This window comes from Podarcis melisellensis (genome assembly GCF_964234715.1).
Source record: "Podarcis melisellensis genome assembly, chromosome: 1".
Lineage (NCBI taxonomy): Eukaryota > Metazoa > Chordata > Lepidosauria > Squamata > Lacertidae > Podarcis > Podarcis melisellensis.
Genome location: NC_138528.1, coordinates 112,885,321 through 112,905,635, shown reverse-complemented (window position 1 = coordinate 112,905,635; position 20,315 = coordinate 112,885,321). Strand labels below are relative to the sequence as shown.

Sequence of the window (20,315 nt, the reverse complement as noted above, 5' to 3'; positions counted from 1 at the left end):
AGTTCCGTCTACCATCAACTCTGCCTTTGGAAAGGATTTCAAGAAAGAGGGGTGCAGGCAAAGTCCTTCATAGAGCCTGCTCCAGCTGAACTTTCTACCCTCACTGGTCTATCTACCTTAAATGGTTAAATAGGAAGGATTCCAGGAGAGAGGGGAGCAGGTGAAGACTACAGGGCCTTTCTCACTGGGCCTTTATACCAGAAACTATACTATGGGAAGGATGCTGATGACTTTTTAATATGTTAATATTGTTTATTGTGGAGGGATTTGTATCCTGAAAGGTGGAATGTAAATAATAGAAACAAACAAGACAGACAGACACTTCCCTTAGCTATACTCAGCCAGTTGAGCAACAACAGCTGTTCAGATTACAACATCAGGGGAACGTTAATCTAGTCATAGTGCTCTTTTCCAATAATGTTAGAAGCTCTTTACCAGACAAGTGCGTGCAAGAGCCTTTTATCATTTTATAGTCTGATAACATCTTCAACAAAATTGATCACCTGACCAATGCTACTAGAGCACATAGGTATAAATGTGAATGTTTTGTATTTAATGTTTTTTTCATATACTGTTTATCCATATGTATCCTATTATACTTTCATTGTTCAAATGAAAATTCTGTCCATTATGATTAACAGAACAATCCTGACCCCCAAATCCACTGGCTGGACAGGGCTAAGTTTGGGTGGTCCTTCTTCTCCATCAGTAGGGGGACATGCCCAACATGGAGGCCCTTCTGATGCCCACAGAAAACTCTGTTGGTTTAGACTTGGCTGGTGGTGTTTTCACCAGCAGTAGCCAGGCTAAGCACTAAGAGAGGGCATTTTGAGGGCAAATCAGAAACCGCATTGGGTCTGCTGGGGTACATTCTTTTTGGAGGACCCTGGATCAGGCTCATCAACTATGCCAGTTTGGAGCTGGTGTAGTTATTTCCTCCCATTACCTTTTTTGGGGGGAGAGAATGTTCCAAAAGGGAACATGAGAACAAAAAAGGAGAAAAACATCTCTTCTTTCCCTAGTCAGAGTGAGCCAGTAGAACATCTCACATCTCTCCCACTTCACCTAGGACTATACCATAAATATCTAGATGACCATGCCACAATCTGACTTACTTTAAGGCTATTAAGAAAATACTATTCCAAACTCAGAGTTTCCACCCCCTCCCTGTAGCCCATAAGCTTACTCTGTATGAAAAATTAAATACAAACTAAATTTAAGAGCGAAGCACATTACTTACCTTCAACATCCAAGGAAGCAGTTCCAGAAACAGATCCTCCCTGGTTGGTTGCCCTCACTTGATATACAGTGGCATCATCATCTGTTACATTTGTAATTACCAGTTGGTAATAGCCGCCCTTAAATTCTTGTACCTTCACCTTTTCACCATCTGGCAAAATCTCTTTGCCCTGTTTGAACCATTTTACAACAGGCTTGGGATGACCAGTGACTTTGCAAACAAATGTGGCATGACCTCTGAATTTCACATTTAGGTTTCTGATTTCTTCCTTGAAATGCGGTGCCTGAATTGCTACATCAGATTTGGGAGTGATTGGTTGTGAAATTTCACTCCATTCGCTTTCACCGCCAAGATTTTCACATTTTACACGGAATTCATACTCCAGGCCTTCAATAAGACCTGTGACAGAATAGACGGTTTCGCGGATTTCTTCTGTGGTTACAGAAATCCATTTGTTTTGTTTCTTTTCACGTTTCTCCAGGAAGTAATTTCTGATCTTTGAGCCTCCATCGCTAGCAGGTGGCCTCCAAGAAACAACACAGGATTCACTTGTCACACCAGATACAACTGGCTGACTTGGTTGGCCTGGCTTTTCTGTAAAGAAGAAATAATCATTTTCAGGACATGAAGTCAGTTTGCTCTGTTGAACTGCAGGTAAACAGAAACGTGGCTTACGGAACACACTTACCAAATGGAGTCTTGATAATAACAACAGATGAAACTTCTAATGCTTCGCTGATGCCGAATGCATTCTGAGCAAAGACACGGAAATAATAGCCTGCGTTTTCAGTTAGGTTAACAATTCTGCAGGTTGTGCCAGAAATGCTTGAAGAAACCAGCTGCCACTCTGTGCCTTCTTTTGCTTCTCTTTTCTCTACAACATAATTTGTTACTAGAGCACCTCCATCATCTTCAGGTGGCTTCCAGCTGATGACTACAGAGTTCTTCAGCAAAGCTTCTATAACAATTGGCCCTGCTGGTACATCTGGTTTATCTACAAAAAGAAAAGGCAGTGTTTAAAGTTAAATAGAAGAAATATTTCCCATGATTTCAAGAAAATTTAATGCCAAGACATACCTTGTATTTCCACGTTTAGTACAGTATCAACAGTTCCAAACGTGTTACTGAGCTGTACTTTGTAGTGTCCTGCGTGGGCTTTATGCTGTACGTTTTTAATGGAAAGGTGAGTATAATGCTCTGTGTTCTCAATAGTAATGTTTTCTGAGCTCTTCAATAGTTTCTTGCCATGGAACCAAGTGATAGCAGGCACTGGACGACCAATGTATACAATATGGAGGCGAAGTGTGGATCCTACACCTGCACAATATTTCTCTTTCAATGGAAAGCCTGGGTGGAATTGTGGAGGAGCCTGTAAGAGTAGCTTGCCACTACTTTCAACCTCTCCAACTTCATTGATAGCCTTGCAAGTATAAACTCCTTCGTCTTCCTGCTCTTCTGTGAGCACCGTCAGTGTGTGAGTGCGCCCATCTGATGACATCTTGTATTTTCTGCTCTGTACCAATTCTTTGCCGAAACGATACCATTTGATATCAGGGAGAGGTCTCCCAAGGATCTGGCATGATAACTGAGCTGATTCACCCAGATTAGTAGTAACATCCTTCATTTCTTGTCTTACTCCTGGTGCTTCTCCAGCTATATTTATAAAGGGAGAAAAAAATGTATTGAAAGCTTTTCCCATTGTCTTTTATTCCACATTCCCTCCCAAACCATAATGCTATGGTACCAAGCATAATTTTTATGCTGCCCATTTAATGAATCATTAATTTTATTAGCCCTGGAGTAGGAAATAGCTTATTTCCTTCCTCGAGGTCCATTCAGAAAAATAAATACATGAAAACAGAGTGTCCTAGTTACATAATGGAATTGCCAAATTACTTCAAAACCACTTTATACCATAGCACAGTTTACTGTGACATGTCATATCTTTTCAACAGCTACATAAAGCACAGTGAATATAATGGAATAGTTAAACGTACATGTCAGTTTTGTCTTTACTGCCATAGCTGTTCTACGAGGTCTGCTGAGTCCAGTCTCATTTTCTGCAAAAACTCTGAATTCATATTCTGTAGCTTCCAGTAAGCCTCCCATGATAAACTGCCTGTCTTTGTTACGTTCTTTATTGCACTTTTTCCAGGTAGACTCTCCAGACTGGCGATATTCAATCCAGTATCCGATGATCTCTTTACCACCATCGCATTCAGGGCGCTCCCATTCTAAAGTAATGCTATCCTTAGATATGGACGTGATCTCAATTTCTCCAGGCTGGCTTGGTTTGTCTGTAAAATTTCAAAGTATTTTAATTAAAAAAGGTGTATTTTCCAAAAAAACCCCAAACCCTGCCATACTGATACCCTCTACCACAGAAGTTACATTTACGTACCAAATGGATCCTTGCACACAACTGGTTCCGAAGCAGGGCTGGGTTCACCCTCACCGATGTCATTTTGGGCTACAATACGGAACTGATATTCAGCATCTGGAACCAGCCCTGTGACTGTATACATTGTAGTTGTGATGTGAGTCTTGTTGTGCCTGACCCATTTCTCAGTAGTTGTCTCTTTACGTTCAATATAGTAGCCAGTGACGCGAGAGCCACCATCATCTCTAGGTCTGGACCAAGATAAGCTAATGGAACTCTTTGTGACATCAAGGATTTCTGGTGGGTAACTTGGAGGCTCCGGAGGATCTGTTGAAAAGAATGTAACAATAACCATTGGTCCTTCTGGCATAGGAGTTAAGAGTATTGGACCACAACCGTGGAAAGCTGGGTTCCCATGTCCGTTCAGTCATGAACTCACTAAACAGTGCTGTACATGTCAACTCAGAACTAAGTGATCCTAACTTTAATAGGACTTACTCCCAGATAAGCCTGTATAGGACTGCAACCTCAGTTACTTTTGGGCAGTCATTCTCTCTCAACCTAACCTACCTCACAGGTTTATTATCAGGATAAAAAGGGGGCAGACAATGTACACTCCCCCAAGCACCTTGGAAAATAAAATAAAGTATGTGAGAGATGCACACACATACATGCATTTTCTGAACCCGTATACTTACTCAAAGGTGTCTTTGGCACCACTGGCTCTTCAGATTTCAGGGACCTGCTTACACCAAACTGGTTTTCAGCATAAACACGGAAGTGGTATTCCACATTTTCTTTGAGTCCTTTCACTACCAGTGATGTACCCCTTACTCTGGAGCCAACGGTGTACCAGGCAGTCTTTGGTACTTCACGTCTCTCAATATTGTATCCTATTATATCTGCACCACCATCGTCACTTGGAGGCTTCCAGCTGACTCTAACGGAGCGTGCTTGTATGTCATCATATTCAAGTGGCCCTTCTGGTGGATTTGGAATACCAATCACTCTGACCTTGATGTAGACAACCTTCTTGCCACATTTGTTTTCAAGCGTCAAATCATAGGTACCAGAATCTTCTCGTTCTGCATCTTTTATCACAAGTTCAGTATCTGATTCAGAAGTTGCAATCATGGCTCTCTTGGTGACATCATGTCCCTCTTTAGTCCATTTGCATATTGGAATGGGTTTACCTTTAATTGGCACTGTAAGCTTAACTACTCCACCTTGCCTTACAAATACACCTTCCAGGTATTTTTCATCAAGTTCATAATCAGGGATTTCTGGGAGGAGGAAAAAGAGATCATGTTATGTATGCAGAAAGCTAAATAGCGCTATGTTCTTTAAAATTTGTATTTCATTACAGCATCTTACCAAGCATTTCAGTCACTTTGGCTGTTCCGGGCACATCAGCAGGTTCGCCCGGGCCACCGAGATTGCATGCTATAACACGGAATCTATACTCTGCACCTTGTGGAAGATGTGTTAGAGTGTATTCACGGATCTTGGTGGGGGTGGTATTGCATTTGGTCCATTCAAACTGATCAACCTTTTGCATTTCAATTAAGTAGCCAGTGACTTTAGACCCGCCTTCATCTTCTGGTGGACTCCAAGCCAAGGAAATAGATGTTCTTGTAGTATCTGTCACTCTTGGATTCTGAGGTTTACCCGGAGGAGCTGAAATATATTATTAGAGCGCGTTAGATATATTAAAGGTATAGTTTTGATGTTTAAAAGGCAGTCCAAAATATTAGTATCAACTATTTTGCAAATAAAATGACTGAACAGAAGTCACTAGTATATGTTATGAATTTTGCAAATTATTTACCAATTGGATCTCTAGCAACTGCAGGCTTGGAAATTCGGCTTGGTTTGCCAGCACCCCTAGCATTGATAGCTGTGACACGATGTTCATACTCCAGTCCTTCAATCAACCCAGTGGAACGATAGCGTGTCATAGTGACTGCAACTTTGTTTACACGGACCCATCTCTCTGATTTAACTTCTTTGCGTTCCACAATATAGCCAGTGACCTGTGAACCACCATCTTCTTCTGGTGGATACCAAGTAAGTGTCATTCCATCACGGGAGATATCAAACACTTCTGGGGTACCAGGAAGACCAGGAACACCTACAATAAATAGATTTTTAAAATGAGATGAAAATTCCATTTACAATCATATTTTGGTCTGAATAAGCAGGGTATTGTAGACTAGTTCTTTCATTCTTATTTCAGGAAAATGAAAATAGAATGTACATAGTATCAAGACTTGTTTCTTCTATATGTGTCCATGTAAACTGATCTGGACTTTTTAAATGCAGAGGACTAGAAAAAAGAATATTTACTTACTAATTCTGCTCTTGCATTCTACAATTTCAGACTGCAAGTATGATCCAATTCCAAAGCGGTTTGTGGCAGCCACACGGAACACATATTCAGCACCCTCAGTAAGTTTAGAAAACTTATATGTTGTCCGGGTTACAGATTCAGACACTGGTAACCATCCTGGACGATGTGCATCTCGTTGCTCCACCACATATCCACTTAGTGCTGCACCCCCATCCATCTCAGGTGGTTCCCATGAAATGGTTACAAAAGTTGAATCAATATCAACAATTTTAATAGGTCCAGTAGGTGGTCCAGGTTTGTCTGTGAAAATGAAATAAATGAGATATAATCAAAGAAATAGTTAAACAAGGAAATGCTTGAATTTGGGGAAATTAGGCAAGAAAAAATTATGGACAATTACATTTTCAAAGCAAATTCTTACCCAGAATAATAACTTTTATTCTTTCCATAGCTGTTCCAGTTGTGTTCTTCAGTTCAAGTGTGTATTCTCCAGTGTCATGTATTGTGGTTTCACGTATGGTTAATTTAGCTACCTTAGCAACTGTTTCAACTTTGACCCGGTCTGATTCTCGTAGTTTAGAGCCAGCAAAGAACCAAGAAACAGCTGGAGGTGGTCGTCCAGAAATTGGGATAGCTAGCTCTATAGGTCTGCCAGCTGGTACATGAATGGTCTTTTGAGGTATTCCAGTAAGGTCAATTGCAGGTAGAACTAAAATAATAATAATAAACCCAACATTATTAATATTTGTTAAACCATGTCTCAGCACTTAGAATAATGTTCCATTTTTTCCATTGTAATTATGACTCTTACCTTTTTGTTCTTGTACTGTCACTGCTGTGACTATCTCTCTTGGTTCAGACACACCCTTTTGATTTTGCGCTCTTACTCTAAACAGGTACTGTTCACCTTCATTTAATGAAATTATTGTGTGCTCAAGGACCGTAGGTTTCAGTGTTACAACTTTCATCCACCTTTCTGTTCCAGCTTTACTGGCCTCAATTACATAGCCAGTTAATCTGCTGCCACCATCATGCTGTGGTTTTTCCCATGCAAGCGATACAGTAGATTTAGTTATATCAACCACCTCCAGTTTCTGAGGCGCACTTGGAACTTCTGACACCAGCACTGCATCTGCTGTCTCACAGGGTTCACCAATGCCGTAGATATTTTCTGGCAGTACTCTGAAGTAGTATAGCGCTCCTTCAATGAGCCCGGAAATTCTGTAAAAGGTTTTGTTGCATTTAGTAGTTACTGTCTTGAATGCTCGCATGGCAGCCTCCCGTTTCTCTATTATATAGTTGTTGACTGGAGCTCCTCCATCAATAGTTGGAATATCCCAAGTAATTGTCACAGACTCTTTTGTAACCTCTTTAACTTTCACTGCTCCTGGTGGTCCAGGGGTATCTGTGGAACAAACGGCAAAATAGAACCTTTGTCATATTTTATCTGCATTACACTTTGTATAGTATTTTTTCTGCATAAGCAAATTAAAGTTGGAGACTACCATTACTCTGCAAACTAAATCCCTCTTTAAAAAAAAAAAAAAAGCAAATATCTTTGAATTTGTGATGGAATGGGCAAAGGTATTGCTGTAACAATAAACAACAGTATTTGCACTTACCATAGACTTTAACCATAATTGTGGCAGATTTCTTTCCTGATTGATTTTCAGCCTCAAGGACGTATTTTCCAGCATCGTACCGGTTCACTTTATCCACAACCAACAGTGTGTAGCTGTCTGTGGTGTCAATAATACCTCGACTTGCTAGGTCAACACCCTTCTTGCTCCATGTAACCATTGGTGTTGGTCTGCCAGATACTGACACCATTAGACGTAAAGAGCCACCTGCTCTAACCGTAATAGTCTTCTTGAGGTCTTCAGCAAGCTCAAGTTCTGGTATTTCTATAGGTGGGGATGGAAATAAAAGATTAGGTTGCATTTGAATGTTTCTGAACAAATTTGCAATTTGTAAGTTTGCAAATATTTTATGAAGGCTCGATCTTGACATTACCTAGCCTTTCCACAGGTTCTATTTCAGCAGGGGTCTCACTGTATTCACTCATACCATTTACATTTGTGGCAGCCACTCTAAAGCGGTACTTCTGGCTTATTTTCAGACCAGTCACAGTGAATTCGGTGTTTCTTATGGTGGCAGTGCTATGTGCCCGATACCATTGTTCAGTTCCTTCTTCTTTCATTTCAAGGACATAGCCTAATAAATCAACGCCACCGTCATACATGGGCTTTGTCCAAGCCAAGCTTATGCTAGTTCTAGTAGTATCCACAACTCTTGGCGGTGAAGGTGGAGCAGGAGTATCTTTGGAAAGGAAAAAAAAAATACACACTTCATGTTACTACAGTGGATCCTTAAAACCTGAATGAATCATCATTTAAACACTTCTGTAGTAACTATGATTATATATGCTCCTGTACTCGGATTGGGATATAATTTTAACACTGGCTACCTGTTTCAGTACAGTCTGCTCCCAAGGAGCAGATGCGTTTAAGGTGCTGCTGTTTCTTTAGCTTGTGGTATGCAAGAAAGTGATACAATAAAATAATAGGGCTTAGAAGGTTCAGGAGTACACGAAACACTTTGGAGTAGAATGCCCTCCCATCAGATGTCAAAGAAATAAACAACTATAAGACAACTGAAGGCAGTCCTGTTTAGGGAAATTTTTAATGACGGATGTTTTAATGTATTTTTAACCTTCTGTTGGAAGCCGCCCAGGGTGCCTGGGGAAACCCATCCAGACGGGCAGGGTAGAAATTAATAATAATAATAATAATAATAATAATAATAATAATAATAATAATAATTTGAAGGAACTTTCACATGTTATCTCCTTTTTCTCTCTCTTGTAGCCTGTTCCTTAAAATTCAGCCCTCGCCTTCCTTGCTGCAGACAAAGTTGCATATGCTTAGGCTGTTCAAGGGGAGGTTGACAGGAGATATGATAGCCATTTTCAAATATCTGAAGGACTGTCACTGGGAAGTGGAGCAAGCTCATTTTCTCCTACTCTGGAGGCTAGGAACCAAACCAATTGGAACAATTTGTCCTGACTAAATACCAGCAAGAACTTTCTGATGGTAAGAGCTGTTCAAGAGTGGAACAGACTCCCTTGGGAGGTGGTGGACTCTCTTTTACTGGAGGTTTTTAGGCGGAGGTTGGATAGCCAATGTTCATGTATGCTTTAGTTGAGATTCCTGCATTGCAGGTTGATGGGTCACTTCCAACTATACAGTTCTACGATTCTCTCATTCTAAGGCATCCATCCTGGCGCCATAAAAATGGCTAAAAAATAAATAAGTATATCCTCTGTGGAGCTGTGGTGAATGGTCCAAACAGCACCACTGGACCTTCTAGATTCAAGGGCTATGCAGTCTTCATATTGTTTCATCTACAAAATTAATGAATATAAATGAATGAACTTACATGATGGGTCTTTGCACAAAACGTACTGCGATGCATCGCTAGGCTCGCTGTTGCCAGCAGCATTTACTGCAGTGACACGGAACTGATATTCGCTGCCTTCCATTAGACCAGTAATTTTCAGTCTTGTGTCATAAATGATGTAGTCTTTGTTAACGCGGGTCCAGCGTAGACTTTTCTTTTCTCGTTTGTCTACAAGATAGGTGCTGATCTCATTGCCCCCATCCGACTCTGGCTTCAGCCACTGAATAATGACGTGCTCTTTGCCAGCACCCACTGATTCAGGAACACCAGGTGGTGATGGGATAGCTGTAAATATTTATTAAAGGCAGGGAAAAAAATTAGGTATTTCACATTTATTGTGTGTAACACAACTTACTTTGTGCCTCCCCCCAAAGGGGGAAGACTTCACAAGGCTAGAGAAGTACTTACTGAATGAATTTCTAGCAATAATGGGTTCTGTTTCAAGTGGAACACCTGGTCCATATTTGTTGACAGCTCTTACACGGAATATATATTCATTATTCTTTATAAGTCTGGTTACTACACATGACAGTGTTGGACATTCAGGTTCAACAATAACCCAGTTCAGTCTGCTTGTCTCGCGTCTCTCTACAATGTAATGAGTAATTTCTGCCCCTCCATCTTCTTGAGGCATCCGCCAAGCCAAGGTACACTTCTCTTCTGTAACTCTGCTTATGGTGATTTTGCCAGCGCATGGACCAGGCGAATCTATTGACAAAGAGTAAAAGGATAATTACTGCAATGAAAGAAATTCTTTAATCTCAAAATAAAACTTGAAAGGAAAGAAGTTAAATAGCCACAGAAAACTAGCAGTTATGAAATACTCACCAAGCACTTTGACAAGGACAGCAACTTGCTTTGTCCCACTGGCATTTTTAACAGTTAACGTGTATTTTCCAGTATCACTTCGGTCACAGAACTTGATGATTGCAACAGCATGCTTGCTTGTGTATTGCAAAGCGACCTTTTCGCTTGGGTCCAGTTCTCTGTCACCTTTAGACCAAAATACTTTGGGTTCTGGTTTTCCTCCAATCGATGCCTCAAGAACCAGGTCAGATCCAGCCCTAACTGTTACAACATCTCCTTGCAATTTGGCATCCAGTTCAGCTTTAGGTGGTGCTATGAAAAAAAAAGAGCAAAATAAATAAATGTGTATTTTGATCTCTTAAAATATGGACAATTCATGACCTAATTTTAAAACCCACGTGAACATCTCTTACAGTATTCATCTTTACAGGCAACAGGGCCAGTAGATTCAGAACCCTTGCTAATTACACCAGCAGCATTCTTTGCCAAAACACGGAATTCGTATTCCTCTCCTTCACTAAGAGCTGTCACAGTAAAGGAGTTTTCAGAGACAATGGTATAGTTGCATTTCAGCCAACGTCCATCTCCAGCTTCATTGTATGGTTTGCGTTCTACAATATAGCCAACAATTTTGCTTCCACCATCATAAAGTGGGGGGGACCAGGTTAATGACACTGAAGACCTTGTTACATCTGTGACCTCTGGCCTGCCCGGTGGATCTGTAAGAGAACATAATGCAAAAATATCACTCCATTGTTCCTTTAAATAGTCATAGGACACACACTTTCTCTCTACCAGTTATACTTACCAACAGGATTTTGGGCCAAGACAGACCTTGAAGCTTCGCTGGCTTTGCTCAGCCCAGCAGCGTTTAATGCATATATTCTGAATTGATACTCCAGACCTTCCACAAGCCCTGTAGCTTTGTAGTTACATTCAATACATGGAGATTTGTTTTCCTTCACCCAGAGGATTGTGTTGCGTTCTTTCTTTTCAATCCAGTATCCAACAACTTTGCTGCCGCCATCGTGATACGGTTCTTCCCACCGAATGGACATGGCATTGGCAGAAACAAAATAGACTTCGGGTCTAGTGGGTGGGCTTGGTGGGACTGATGAAAGAAAATAAAGGGAAATACTGTTAAATACTGCTGTGTTTGGTTTTGGTTTTTTTTTAAAAAAAGAATTAATTTATGCACATCTGTTAAAACAATTATTACTTACCAAATGGATGCTCAGCCACTATCGGTACTGATTCTACTGGCTTGCTGACACCAAATCTGTTTTCTGAGCTTACACGGAAAGTGTATTCCATATATTTAGTGAGGTGAGTTACTTTGATTTGTGTACGTTTGACGCTGGAATTTACCAGTTGCCATGCTGTTGTACCAGATTCACGTTTTTCAACAATATAGTTTGTAATACCAGTGCCACCATCATCTTCAGGCTCCTTCCATGACAACACACAGGATTCGGCTGTCACAGATGATACTTCTACGGGGCGTGTAACTGGACCAGGTCTTCCAATAACAACGACTGTGACAGTGAAAGTTTTCACGCCAGCTGTGTTCTCAAGTGTCAAATAATATTTACCAGAGTCACCTCTCATGCTCTCCTTAACAGTCAGTGTGGTTCTTTCCTTTGTTGTCTTTATAGTCACTCTGTCTGTTTCCTTGAGTCTCATTTCTTCAAGTTTCCATGTTACCTTTGGAACAGGACGTCCACTAATTGGTATGTCAATAGTGAAAGAGCTGCCAGCTTTGCAAGTTATAAGTTGTTTAGTTATTCCACTGAGATCTGCAGTTGGCTCAATCTGTGGCTCTTTAATAATAACAGAAGAAAAGGCTTCTCTTGGTTGACTGTAGCCAGCATTATTCCTTGCTTTGACACGGAACTCATATTCATTGTTCTCTATAAGACCTTCAACTGTAAAAGTCAGCTGTTTAGTTTGACCAGCTTCAAGCCAATAGTCAGATCCCTTTTGTTTCATCTCTAGGAGGTATCCAGTGATGCGACTACCACCATCATGATCAGGTTTCAGCCAAGCTAGTATTGCAGATGACTTGGTAGTATCAACAATATCTAATCTCTTAGGTGGAGCAGGCTCTTCTGTGGCTACCACTGGTTCTGTTAATTCACAAGGTTCACCTATTCCATATTCATTTTCTGCTGAAACACGGTAAAAATAGGGCACACCTTCTGCAAGATCTGTGACCTTAGCAATTTGACGAGTACATTTTTCATTGACAACCTGCCAGCTGCGACGGCTTGCTTCTCGCTTCTCCACGACATAATGATGGATGCGAGCACCTCCATCCAAAATAGGAGCATCCCACATTAAAGTGATAGAGCCTCTGGTCACATCCTTAAATGTAATAGGGCCTGGTGGCCCTGGAGTGTCTAGTACTTTAACAGTGAAAGCAACAGATTTCTTACCACTGTTGTTTTCTACAGTCAATATGTATTTGCCAGCATCTGTTCTGTTGCAGTTCTCCACAGTTAATGTACTGAATGAGTCTGTTGTATGTATGTCAGCACGCAGGCTAAGAGACGAATCTGCTTTGGACCATACAGCAGTAGGAACAGGTCTGCCCTTGAAGGCAATAAACAGACGGATAGTTGCACCTGCTCTGACAATATGTGTCTGCTTGAAGCTAGCATCAATATCAAGTTCTGGTGAAGAGAGTCTATCTATTGTTTGCACCGAAGCAGAAACTTCACAGCTTTCTCCTTTGCCTGCACCATTTACAGCACTAACTCGGAATTTGTAGTTTTCGTTTGGTTCTAGATCAACCACAGTGTACTTGGTAGCAATGCAAGTCTCAGCGTTGACTTTATGCCATTCTCCTAAATCTGCTTTGCACATTTCGATGATGTAGCCAATTATTTCCAGGCCTCCATCGAAAACAGGCCTGGTCCATTCCAAGCTGACACTTGTCTTTGATGTGTCGGTCACTTTGACAACAGTAGGCGCACTTGGTGGATGAACTGCCTCTCTGCATTTAATCAGCCTTGAGACACCACTCGGTGGCCCAACTCCTGCATTATTTTCCGCCATGACATGGAACTCATATTCATTGCCTTCGGTTAGGCCTGTGACTCTAAACCGTGTCTCAGAAATGGGCCTCTTGCTGGACACTTTAACCCAGAGAATACTTTTCTTTTCTCTCCTCTCCAAGATATATTGGTTAATGTCACTTCCACCATCTGATGCTGGCCTTGTCCATGTAAGTGTAATGCTGTTTCCTGTTACGTTGCTTGGTTCTGGAGTGCCAGGAGCCTCGGGGACAGCTGTAAAATAAAAGAAGCCAATCAGATAACATCCTCAACAAGGTTGCCAACACTGTAATTTAAGATTTCTCAATTTAATGTAAACTTACTATAATGTGCCTGTGCTACGACTGGATCAGATTCCAGTGGCCTGCCGACACCAAACTTGTTGGCTGCTGAGATACGGAACTGGTATTCATTGCCCTTTATTAATTTGTGTGCTGTGTAGCTGCATGTTTCACAGTGGTCTTCAATCAATGCCCAGGATACTCGGCTGGTCTCACGCTTTTCAATCACGTAATGAGTAATGGCTGCACAGCCATCATTAGCAGGAGCCTCCCACCATAATGACGCCTTCTCTTCAGTAACATTGGTGAATCGTATTGGCCCACCGACTTTTCCTGGGGTATCTGTAACAGTCAATTATCAGTTATTTTTATCTGTTCTTATTTTAATATAGAATGAACAGAATGCTAAATAAAAGTTGCTAAATTTCATATAAGGAAAGTTACCGTGTACTCTTATGGTTATGTCTGCCTGTCTGGTGCCTGATGCATTCTTGGCTTCTATTCTGTATACTCCACGATGTTCCCGGGAAGCATCTCTAACAAACAAGGTGCTATAGCCAATTGCATTGTTTATTTCCATATTCAGCCTCTTGTCAATCTCTTGTCCATCTTTATACCACATCACCTGAGGAACTGGCCGGCCTGTGATGAAAACTTTAAACCTTATGCTTTCCCCAGCTTTCACTGTAAGACCTTCGAAATGTTCGGCACCGAACTCAATATTTGGCGCAACTAAAGAATAAAAAGAAGTAAAATAATGTTCACTTAATGGTCAGCAATGTATTTTCTCACAAAACAATATAAAGAGCTATACTAGTTATTTTATGTCAGAGTGTCACTTAATATTAAATACAAAACTATCAGTATTTATAAGCCAGTCTTCCACATAATATCAGTTTGTGGTTTTTTTTTTTTAAATTGAGTCACTCAGTTCATGTTTATGATCTTTTGCAGCAGGGATGAAGAAGCCCAAGGTTTCCAGTTAGCCCTCAAGATTCTCCCTAGTCAGTCATCTCCACTCTCCTCAAGTCATAACCCTCTCTGAGGCAGCTTCACACATTCCTCAAGTGCAGGCTTCCTCAAGCTCGGACCTCCAGATATTTTTGGCCTACAACTCCCATGATCCCTAGCTAGCAGGATCAGTGATCAGGGATGATGGGAATTGTAGTCTCAAAACATGTGGAGGGCTGAGGATGAGGAAGTCTGCTCAAGTGCTTTTGCATGACTGGAATGTGTGGTAATACCCCTTGCTTGGCTACATCGAGGATTGATTGATTAACTAATTCGTACATCACTTACTATATTAAAAATAGCTCAAAGTGCTGTACAGAAAACTGAAGCAAAAACAGACAACTTAAACAAAATATTACAAAAATACACAGCTGTATATGAAAATGTTACATTAATACAAAGATACACACACACACACACACACAAACACACACACAGTCATTTTCCTTCTGAGAGACAAAAGAGAGGGAGAGAGAGAAAAGTAGAAGCCTCTTATTTTTGCATGTCTGGAATGTAGCCTACTGAACAAAAGTAAGAGCCACATCCACTGCTCTGTCCATTTTTGCCTCTGCCCTCCACACCAAGCATGTGTCCCCATGAAGATTATCCACGAGGGACTGTGTACTTTGGATGGAAAAGGTTGCCTACTCCTGATTTACAGTGTTAGTAGGAATGGACAGTGTTAATCAGTTGCTTAGCAGATAGTGAGATAGTCACCAAAATTCAAAGTCATTCAGTAATACAGCCATTGGCTATAAATAAAGTGCTGCGGCCAATAAATTTTAGGACAGTCTACACATAGCATGCTTATAAATAAGGCTTACCAGCTTCATCTCTGGTCATGATATAGCCTGAAGACTGAGAAGGAGGGCTGATAGTTCCAACAGCGTTTCTTGCAAGTATTCTGAATTCATACCGATCGCCGGGGCTAAGTCCTGTAGCTGTATACTGGCATTCACTGACATCAATAAAATTGCATCTGACCCAGCGATCACCACTTCCTTGACGTTTCTCAATACTGTAGCCCACAATCTTGCTGCCTCCATCACGCAGAGGTTCTGTCCATTTCAGAGTAATAGTCTCCCTAGTCACATCAATGTAATCAGGGGTGCCAGGTGGATCTGAAAGAAACACAGGTGCATTAATAGTAATATAAATCAGCATAAATTCCAACAGCATGTTGAGACAGGTGCATTGTATTCAGTGATCAGTCACTTACCTACTGGGGAAACGGCCAAGGCAAATTTGCTTGGGTCACTAGCAGAGCTTAATCCAGCAGAGTTTTCTGCATATACACGGAACTGGTAGTCCAAACCATCCATTAATCCAGTAATTCTGTATTCTCTATTAGATATTGGTGACAAATTGACTTTCTGCCACAATATACTATTTCGTTCTTTCTTTTCAACATGGTATCCAGTAATTTCTGCTCCTCCGTCATAGACTGGAGCATCCCAAGATATGGTCATTCCATCAGCTGTCACATTGTAAACAACAGGCTTCCCTGGTGAACCTGGTGGTTTGAACTGGTGTTTTGCTATGACCTCAATGGAGTTTAGTGGTGGGCTCACTCCGTATCTGTTTTCTGCGCGGACTCTGAACTGATATTCTGCATCTTTAACAAGGTTGGAAACTTTGAAGGTTGTCCTTGACACACTAGAACAGATCATTTTCCAGTTGGTCTGTGAGGTTTCACGCTTCTCAACGCTGTAGCCAGTGATTTCTCCTCCACCATCATCTTCAGGAACACCCCATGAAAGAACCATACTATCTGCTCTGATTTCGTCTAGTTTAATGGGTCCCTTGGGCTTAGATGGTGGGCCAAGTGTTATAACTGTGATTGGGAATGACTTCCTGTGAACACCATTATCAAGAATTAAGGTATATTTGCCACCATTTTCTTTTTTCACATTCTTAACGCTTAAAGTTATTTTGTTTTCAGTTTTCTTGAAGCGAACCTGTTCACTTTCTTTAAGAGGAATGTTGTCTTTCAGCCAGCTCATAGTTGGCTTTGGCTTTCCCTTATATGGTATTTCAACATGTACATTATAACCTATTCTCACTGTTACTTGTCCTCCAGGTATATCAGAAAGGTCAGCTTCAGGTGTTATTACATAGTCTTTCACTGTAATGGGTCCAATTACAGAAAAATCACTTCTTCCTTTTTCATTCTTTGCAGAAACTCTGAACTCCATAACAGAAAGCTCCTTAAGTTTTTCAACTTCAAATTCGCATGCTTTACTTGCCCCTGCATATGACCATTCATGTTCATCCTTCAGTTTCTTCTCAATAACGTAATCTGTTATGATACTACCGCCATCAAATTCAGGTTTACTCCACTGTAAAGTGACAGACGTCTTTGTTGAATCTTTCATGGCCAGATCTCGTACAGGTCCAGGGACTTCTGCTGCTTTCACTGGTTCTGAAGTTTCGCATGGTTCACCCAATCCATTTTCGTTTTCTGCAAGAACACGGAAGAAGTATGGGATCTTCTCTGACAAGTCAGTTATCTTAAATGATGTATTAGAGCACTTGGCTGTAACAGAGGACCATGCTCTCTTGGTGGCATCTCTTTTGTCAATGACATAATTTGTTACTTCAGAACCACCATTGATGAGTGGTGGGTCCCATACCAATGTCACAGTTCCACGAGAAACATGTTTAAGATGCAGTCTCTGGCATGCAGATGGAGTGTCAAGGACTTTAACGTTCACAAATGAGGTTTTGGGTTTTCCAACTCCATTCTCAATTGTGAGGACATATTTTCCTGTGTCATTGCGAGTGACTTGAGGAATACTAAGGAGTGTGGATGATTCTGTGTTCTGAATGCTGTATCTTTCATCAACACCTAGATTTTTTTCACCCTTTCTCCATGTGACAGTTGGAGGTGGTCTTCCTTTGAATGGAATCATTATCTGTACATCTTCACCTGCTTTAGCCACAATGGAGGTTCTGAGAGCAACATCTAGATCAATCTGTGCCTCCTCTGCAAAAAATAAAATAATAATAAAATTAAGTTAAAAGAAAAATAATTCGTATTTGGGGAAAAGATGAAAATACTGAATATTAAATATAATAATAGAATTTACATACCAAGTATGTCTTTAGCTTGTACAGCTTCTGTCATTTCAATGGGTTCACCTTGTCCAGCATAATTTATAGCAGCTACACGGAAGTAGTAATTGATTCCTGGCTGAAGGTGAGAAACAACATACTCTGTGGTTCGCACTTCTCCTCTTGCACTGACCAGAGTCCATTCTTCTTCTTCCCCTTCTCTCTTTTCAATAGCATAGCTGGTAATTGCACTTCCTCCATCATAGGCTGGTTTAGTCCAGCTAAGTGTGACAGATGTCTTTGTAGTATCCACAACTTTTAGCTTAAGAGGTGGCCCAGGTTTTTCTGCAAAATGCAAGTAACAAAAATGAGACTTGACAACCCCGTCAACTAATAGCAATAACTTAGAGCAATATATGCCCTTGTACAGTTTCAAGAATGTGTAAAATTTGACCTTTGAATTTTTGCACAATCAAATGAAAGCTTTCTTACCTATAGGATCTTCAGCTTTGTAGAAGTCTGATGCATCAGAGAAGGGACCTTGCCCAGCTGCATTCACAGCAGAAACTCTGAACTGATATTCACTGTTTTCTGTTAGTCCCGTCACTTTCTGCCTGGTGTCACGAATGGTTTCTTTAGACACCTTGAACCAGCTTAGACTTTTCTTATCCCGTTTCTCAAGATAATATCCATTTATCTCGCTACCACCATCTACAGTTGGCCTGCTCCAGACTATGGTCATTGACTGTTTAGTTATCATGGAAGCCTCTGGTATACCAGGTTGTCCAGGTGTAACTGCATTTTTATTGAAACAAAAATAACATTAGGTCAATATAAACTAATAGGTAATCACCTAGAGATAATAAAAAAGGTATTAATGGCCATCTGCTTTAACTTACCAAATGCATTTTTAGCTATGACAGTGTCAGATTCCAGTGGTTCACCAACACCAAATTTGTTTACGCCTCGCACACGGAATATATATTCATTTCCTTTTATGACTTTTGTGGTAGTGACAATGCATTCTTCAAGTTTTTCTGAAACCACAGACCATACCACACGACTCGTCTCACGTTTCTCAACAATGTAATGTGTTACAGCAGCACCTCCATCATCTGCTGGCGGCTGCCACATGAGGGTAATCTTTTCTGCGGTGACCGTTTTGAAATGTATAGGTCCACCTGGTGGTCCTGGTTTATCTGTTTAATATGTAAGAAAATTATATATTTTAAATAGGCAATAATGGATACAGCTAGTTGAATTGACAGAAGAAAACAATATGAAAATGCTCCAAACATACCAAGTATCTGTACCCTAATGGTGGCAGATGCAGAACCCATGGCATTCTTTAATTTCAGTTCGTAACTTCCACTGTTAATACGAGTTGCTTCTTTGATCAGTATAGCTGAAGATTCTGTGGTGTTTTCAATAGATACCTGGGCACTGGTATGTATTTCTTTACCATTGTGGAACCACTCAATTGTAGGCACAGGCTTTCCTGAGATGCCAAGTTTCAGTTTAATTGCTGTGTCTGCTTTGTATTTGACTACTTCTGTATATTCTGGGGGTACATCAATTTCAGGTGCACCTTAATGAAAAAGAAGTGGAATAGAAAATATATTAACATTTTTGAAATTCTCAGGAAGATTGATAACAATCAAGCAGCATTCAGTGCCAAATAATAATTTCCTAGTATCCTCTGATAGTGAAAGGCAAGCTTGAAACAGTACTGTGCTGCCCAGCTAAGGCCCCTAAATTCAAATTAGAATTTCTGTTAACAGTATTTACTTTAAACTCAAACATGTAACTGGATATCAGTGTTTATGCATTATTAATTTCTTACCATATGTATCCACACATGTTATAGGGCCTAAAACATCAGATGGATTGCTAATTGAACCAGCAGCATTCTTAGCAAAAACACGGAATTCATACTGGGAGTTTTGAGTCAATCCTGATACAGTGAAATTAGTCTCAATGACATTGGTGAAGCTTGCTTTTGTCCACCTTCCATTTGGAAGATCACGTTTCTCAACAATATATCCAGTAATTTTGCTGCCACCATCAAAAGCTGGCTGTGTCCAAGAAAGATTGACAAATGTTTTGGAAATATCTTTGACACGAAGGGTTCTTGGCGGCTCTGCAGTATGAAACAGCAACAACATTTGGAATTAATGTGTTCATTCAACAATGACTCACCAAATAAATATTTTCTACTAAATTCATTATTTGAAATATGATTCTTATCCTTTACTGCAGACTACATACCACAGGCATCTATAGCAAGAACTGCATCAGATGGATGGCTTGCTTTTCCAATACCAGCTGCATTTTCTGCATACACTCTGAACTCATAAATGAGACCGGCGGTGATATTGGAGGCCTTGAAGTGAGTTGTGCGTATAATCATTTTGTTAGCTTTCTTCCATAAAATACTGTTCCTGTCCTTCATTTCCAAATGGTAGCCAATGACTGCACTGCCTCCATTGGAAACAGGTTCATGCCATCCAACAACGATGCTTTCTCGAGTCACGTTGGTGATCCATGGTGTGGAAGGTGGTCCAGGGGGTGCTAAATGAATATTAAGTACAGGTTAATAAATCATAAATAAATAAATAAATATAAATAAATCATAATAAATGCCTGAAAAACTCAGAAAATGAGCAAACAAAAAGTC

The 20,315-nt window shown here is 40.5% G+C and overlaps 1 protein-coding gene across 43 annotated transcripts in view; it reads right to left on the bottom strand.

Annotated features, from left to right (window-relative positions):
• Positions 1-20,315, bottom strand: part of TTN (titin) — a 284,957-nt gene that overhangs the window by 8,951 nt on the left and 255,691 nt on the right. For all 43 annotated transcript variants that reach the window (XM_081902051.1, XM_081902060.1, XM_081902074.1 and 40 more), the window contains 29 exons: positions 19,907-20,209; positions 19,482-19,778; positions 18,939-19,226; positions 18,538-18,837; positions 18,131-18,433; positions 17,678-17,983; positions 15,804-17,570; positions 15,409-15,705; positions 14,018-14,305; positions 13,616-13,915; positions 11,460-13,526; positions 11,045-11,347; positions 10,650-10,955; positions 10,258-10,548; positions 9,838-10,137; positions 9,409-9,714; positions 7,984-8,289; positions 7,593-7,874; positions 6,782-7,375; positions 6,392-6,679; positions 5,971-6,270; positions 5,449-5,751; positions 4,995-5,297; positions 4,319-4,903; positions 3,642-3,947; positions 3,238-3,537; positions 2,318-2,893; positions 1,929-2,234; positions 1,241-1,834 (listed from right to left, as the gene is read on the bottom strand). In XM_081902051.1, coding sequence (XP_081758177.1) covers positions 1,241-1,834; positions 1,929-2,234; positions 2,318-2,893; positions 3,238-3,537; positions 3,642-3,947; positions 4,319-4,903; positions 4,995-5,297; positions 5,449-5,751; positions 5,971-6,270; positions 6,392-6,679; positions 6,782-7,375; positions 7,593-7,874; positions 7,984-8,289; positions 9,409-9,714; positions 9,838-10,137; positions 10,258-10,548; positions 10,650-10,955; positions 11,045-11,347; positions 11,460-13,526; positions 13,616-13,915; positions 14,018-14,305; positions 15,409-15,705; positions 15,804-17,570; positions 17,678-17,983; positions 18,131-18,433; positions 18,538-18,837; positions 18,939-19,226; positions 19,482-19,778; positions 19,907-20,209 — 13,065 coding nt within the window. The remainder of the gene's footprint in view (positions 1-1,240; positions 1,835-1,928; positions 2,235-2,317; positions 2,894-3,237; positions 3,538-3,641; positions 3,948-4,318; positions 4,904-4,994; positions 5,298-5,448; positions 5,752-5,970; positions 6,271-6,391; positions 6,680-6,781; positions 7,376-7,592; positions 7,875-7,983; positions 8,290-9,408; positions 9,715-9,837; positions 10,138-10,257; positions 10,549-10,649; positions 10,956-11,044; positions 11,348-11,459; positions 13,527-13,615; positions 13,916-14,017; positions 14,306-15,408; positions 15,706-15,803; positions 17,571-17,677; positions 17,984-18,130; positions 18,434-18,537; positions 18,838-18,938; positions 19,227-19,481; positions 19,779-19,906; positions 20,210-20,315) is intronic.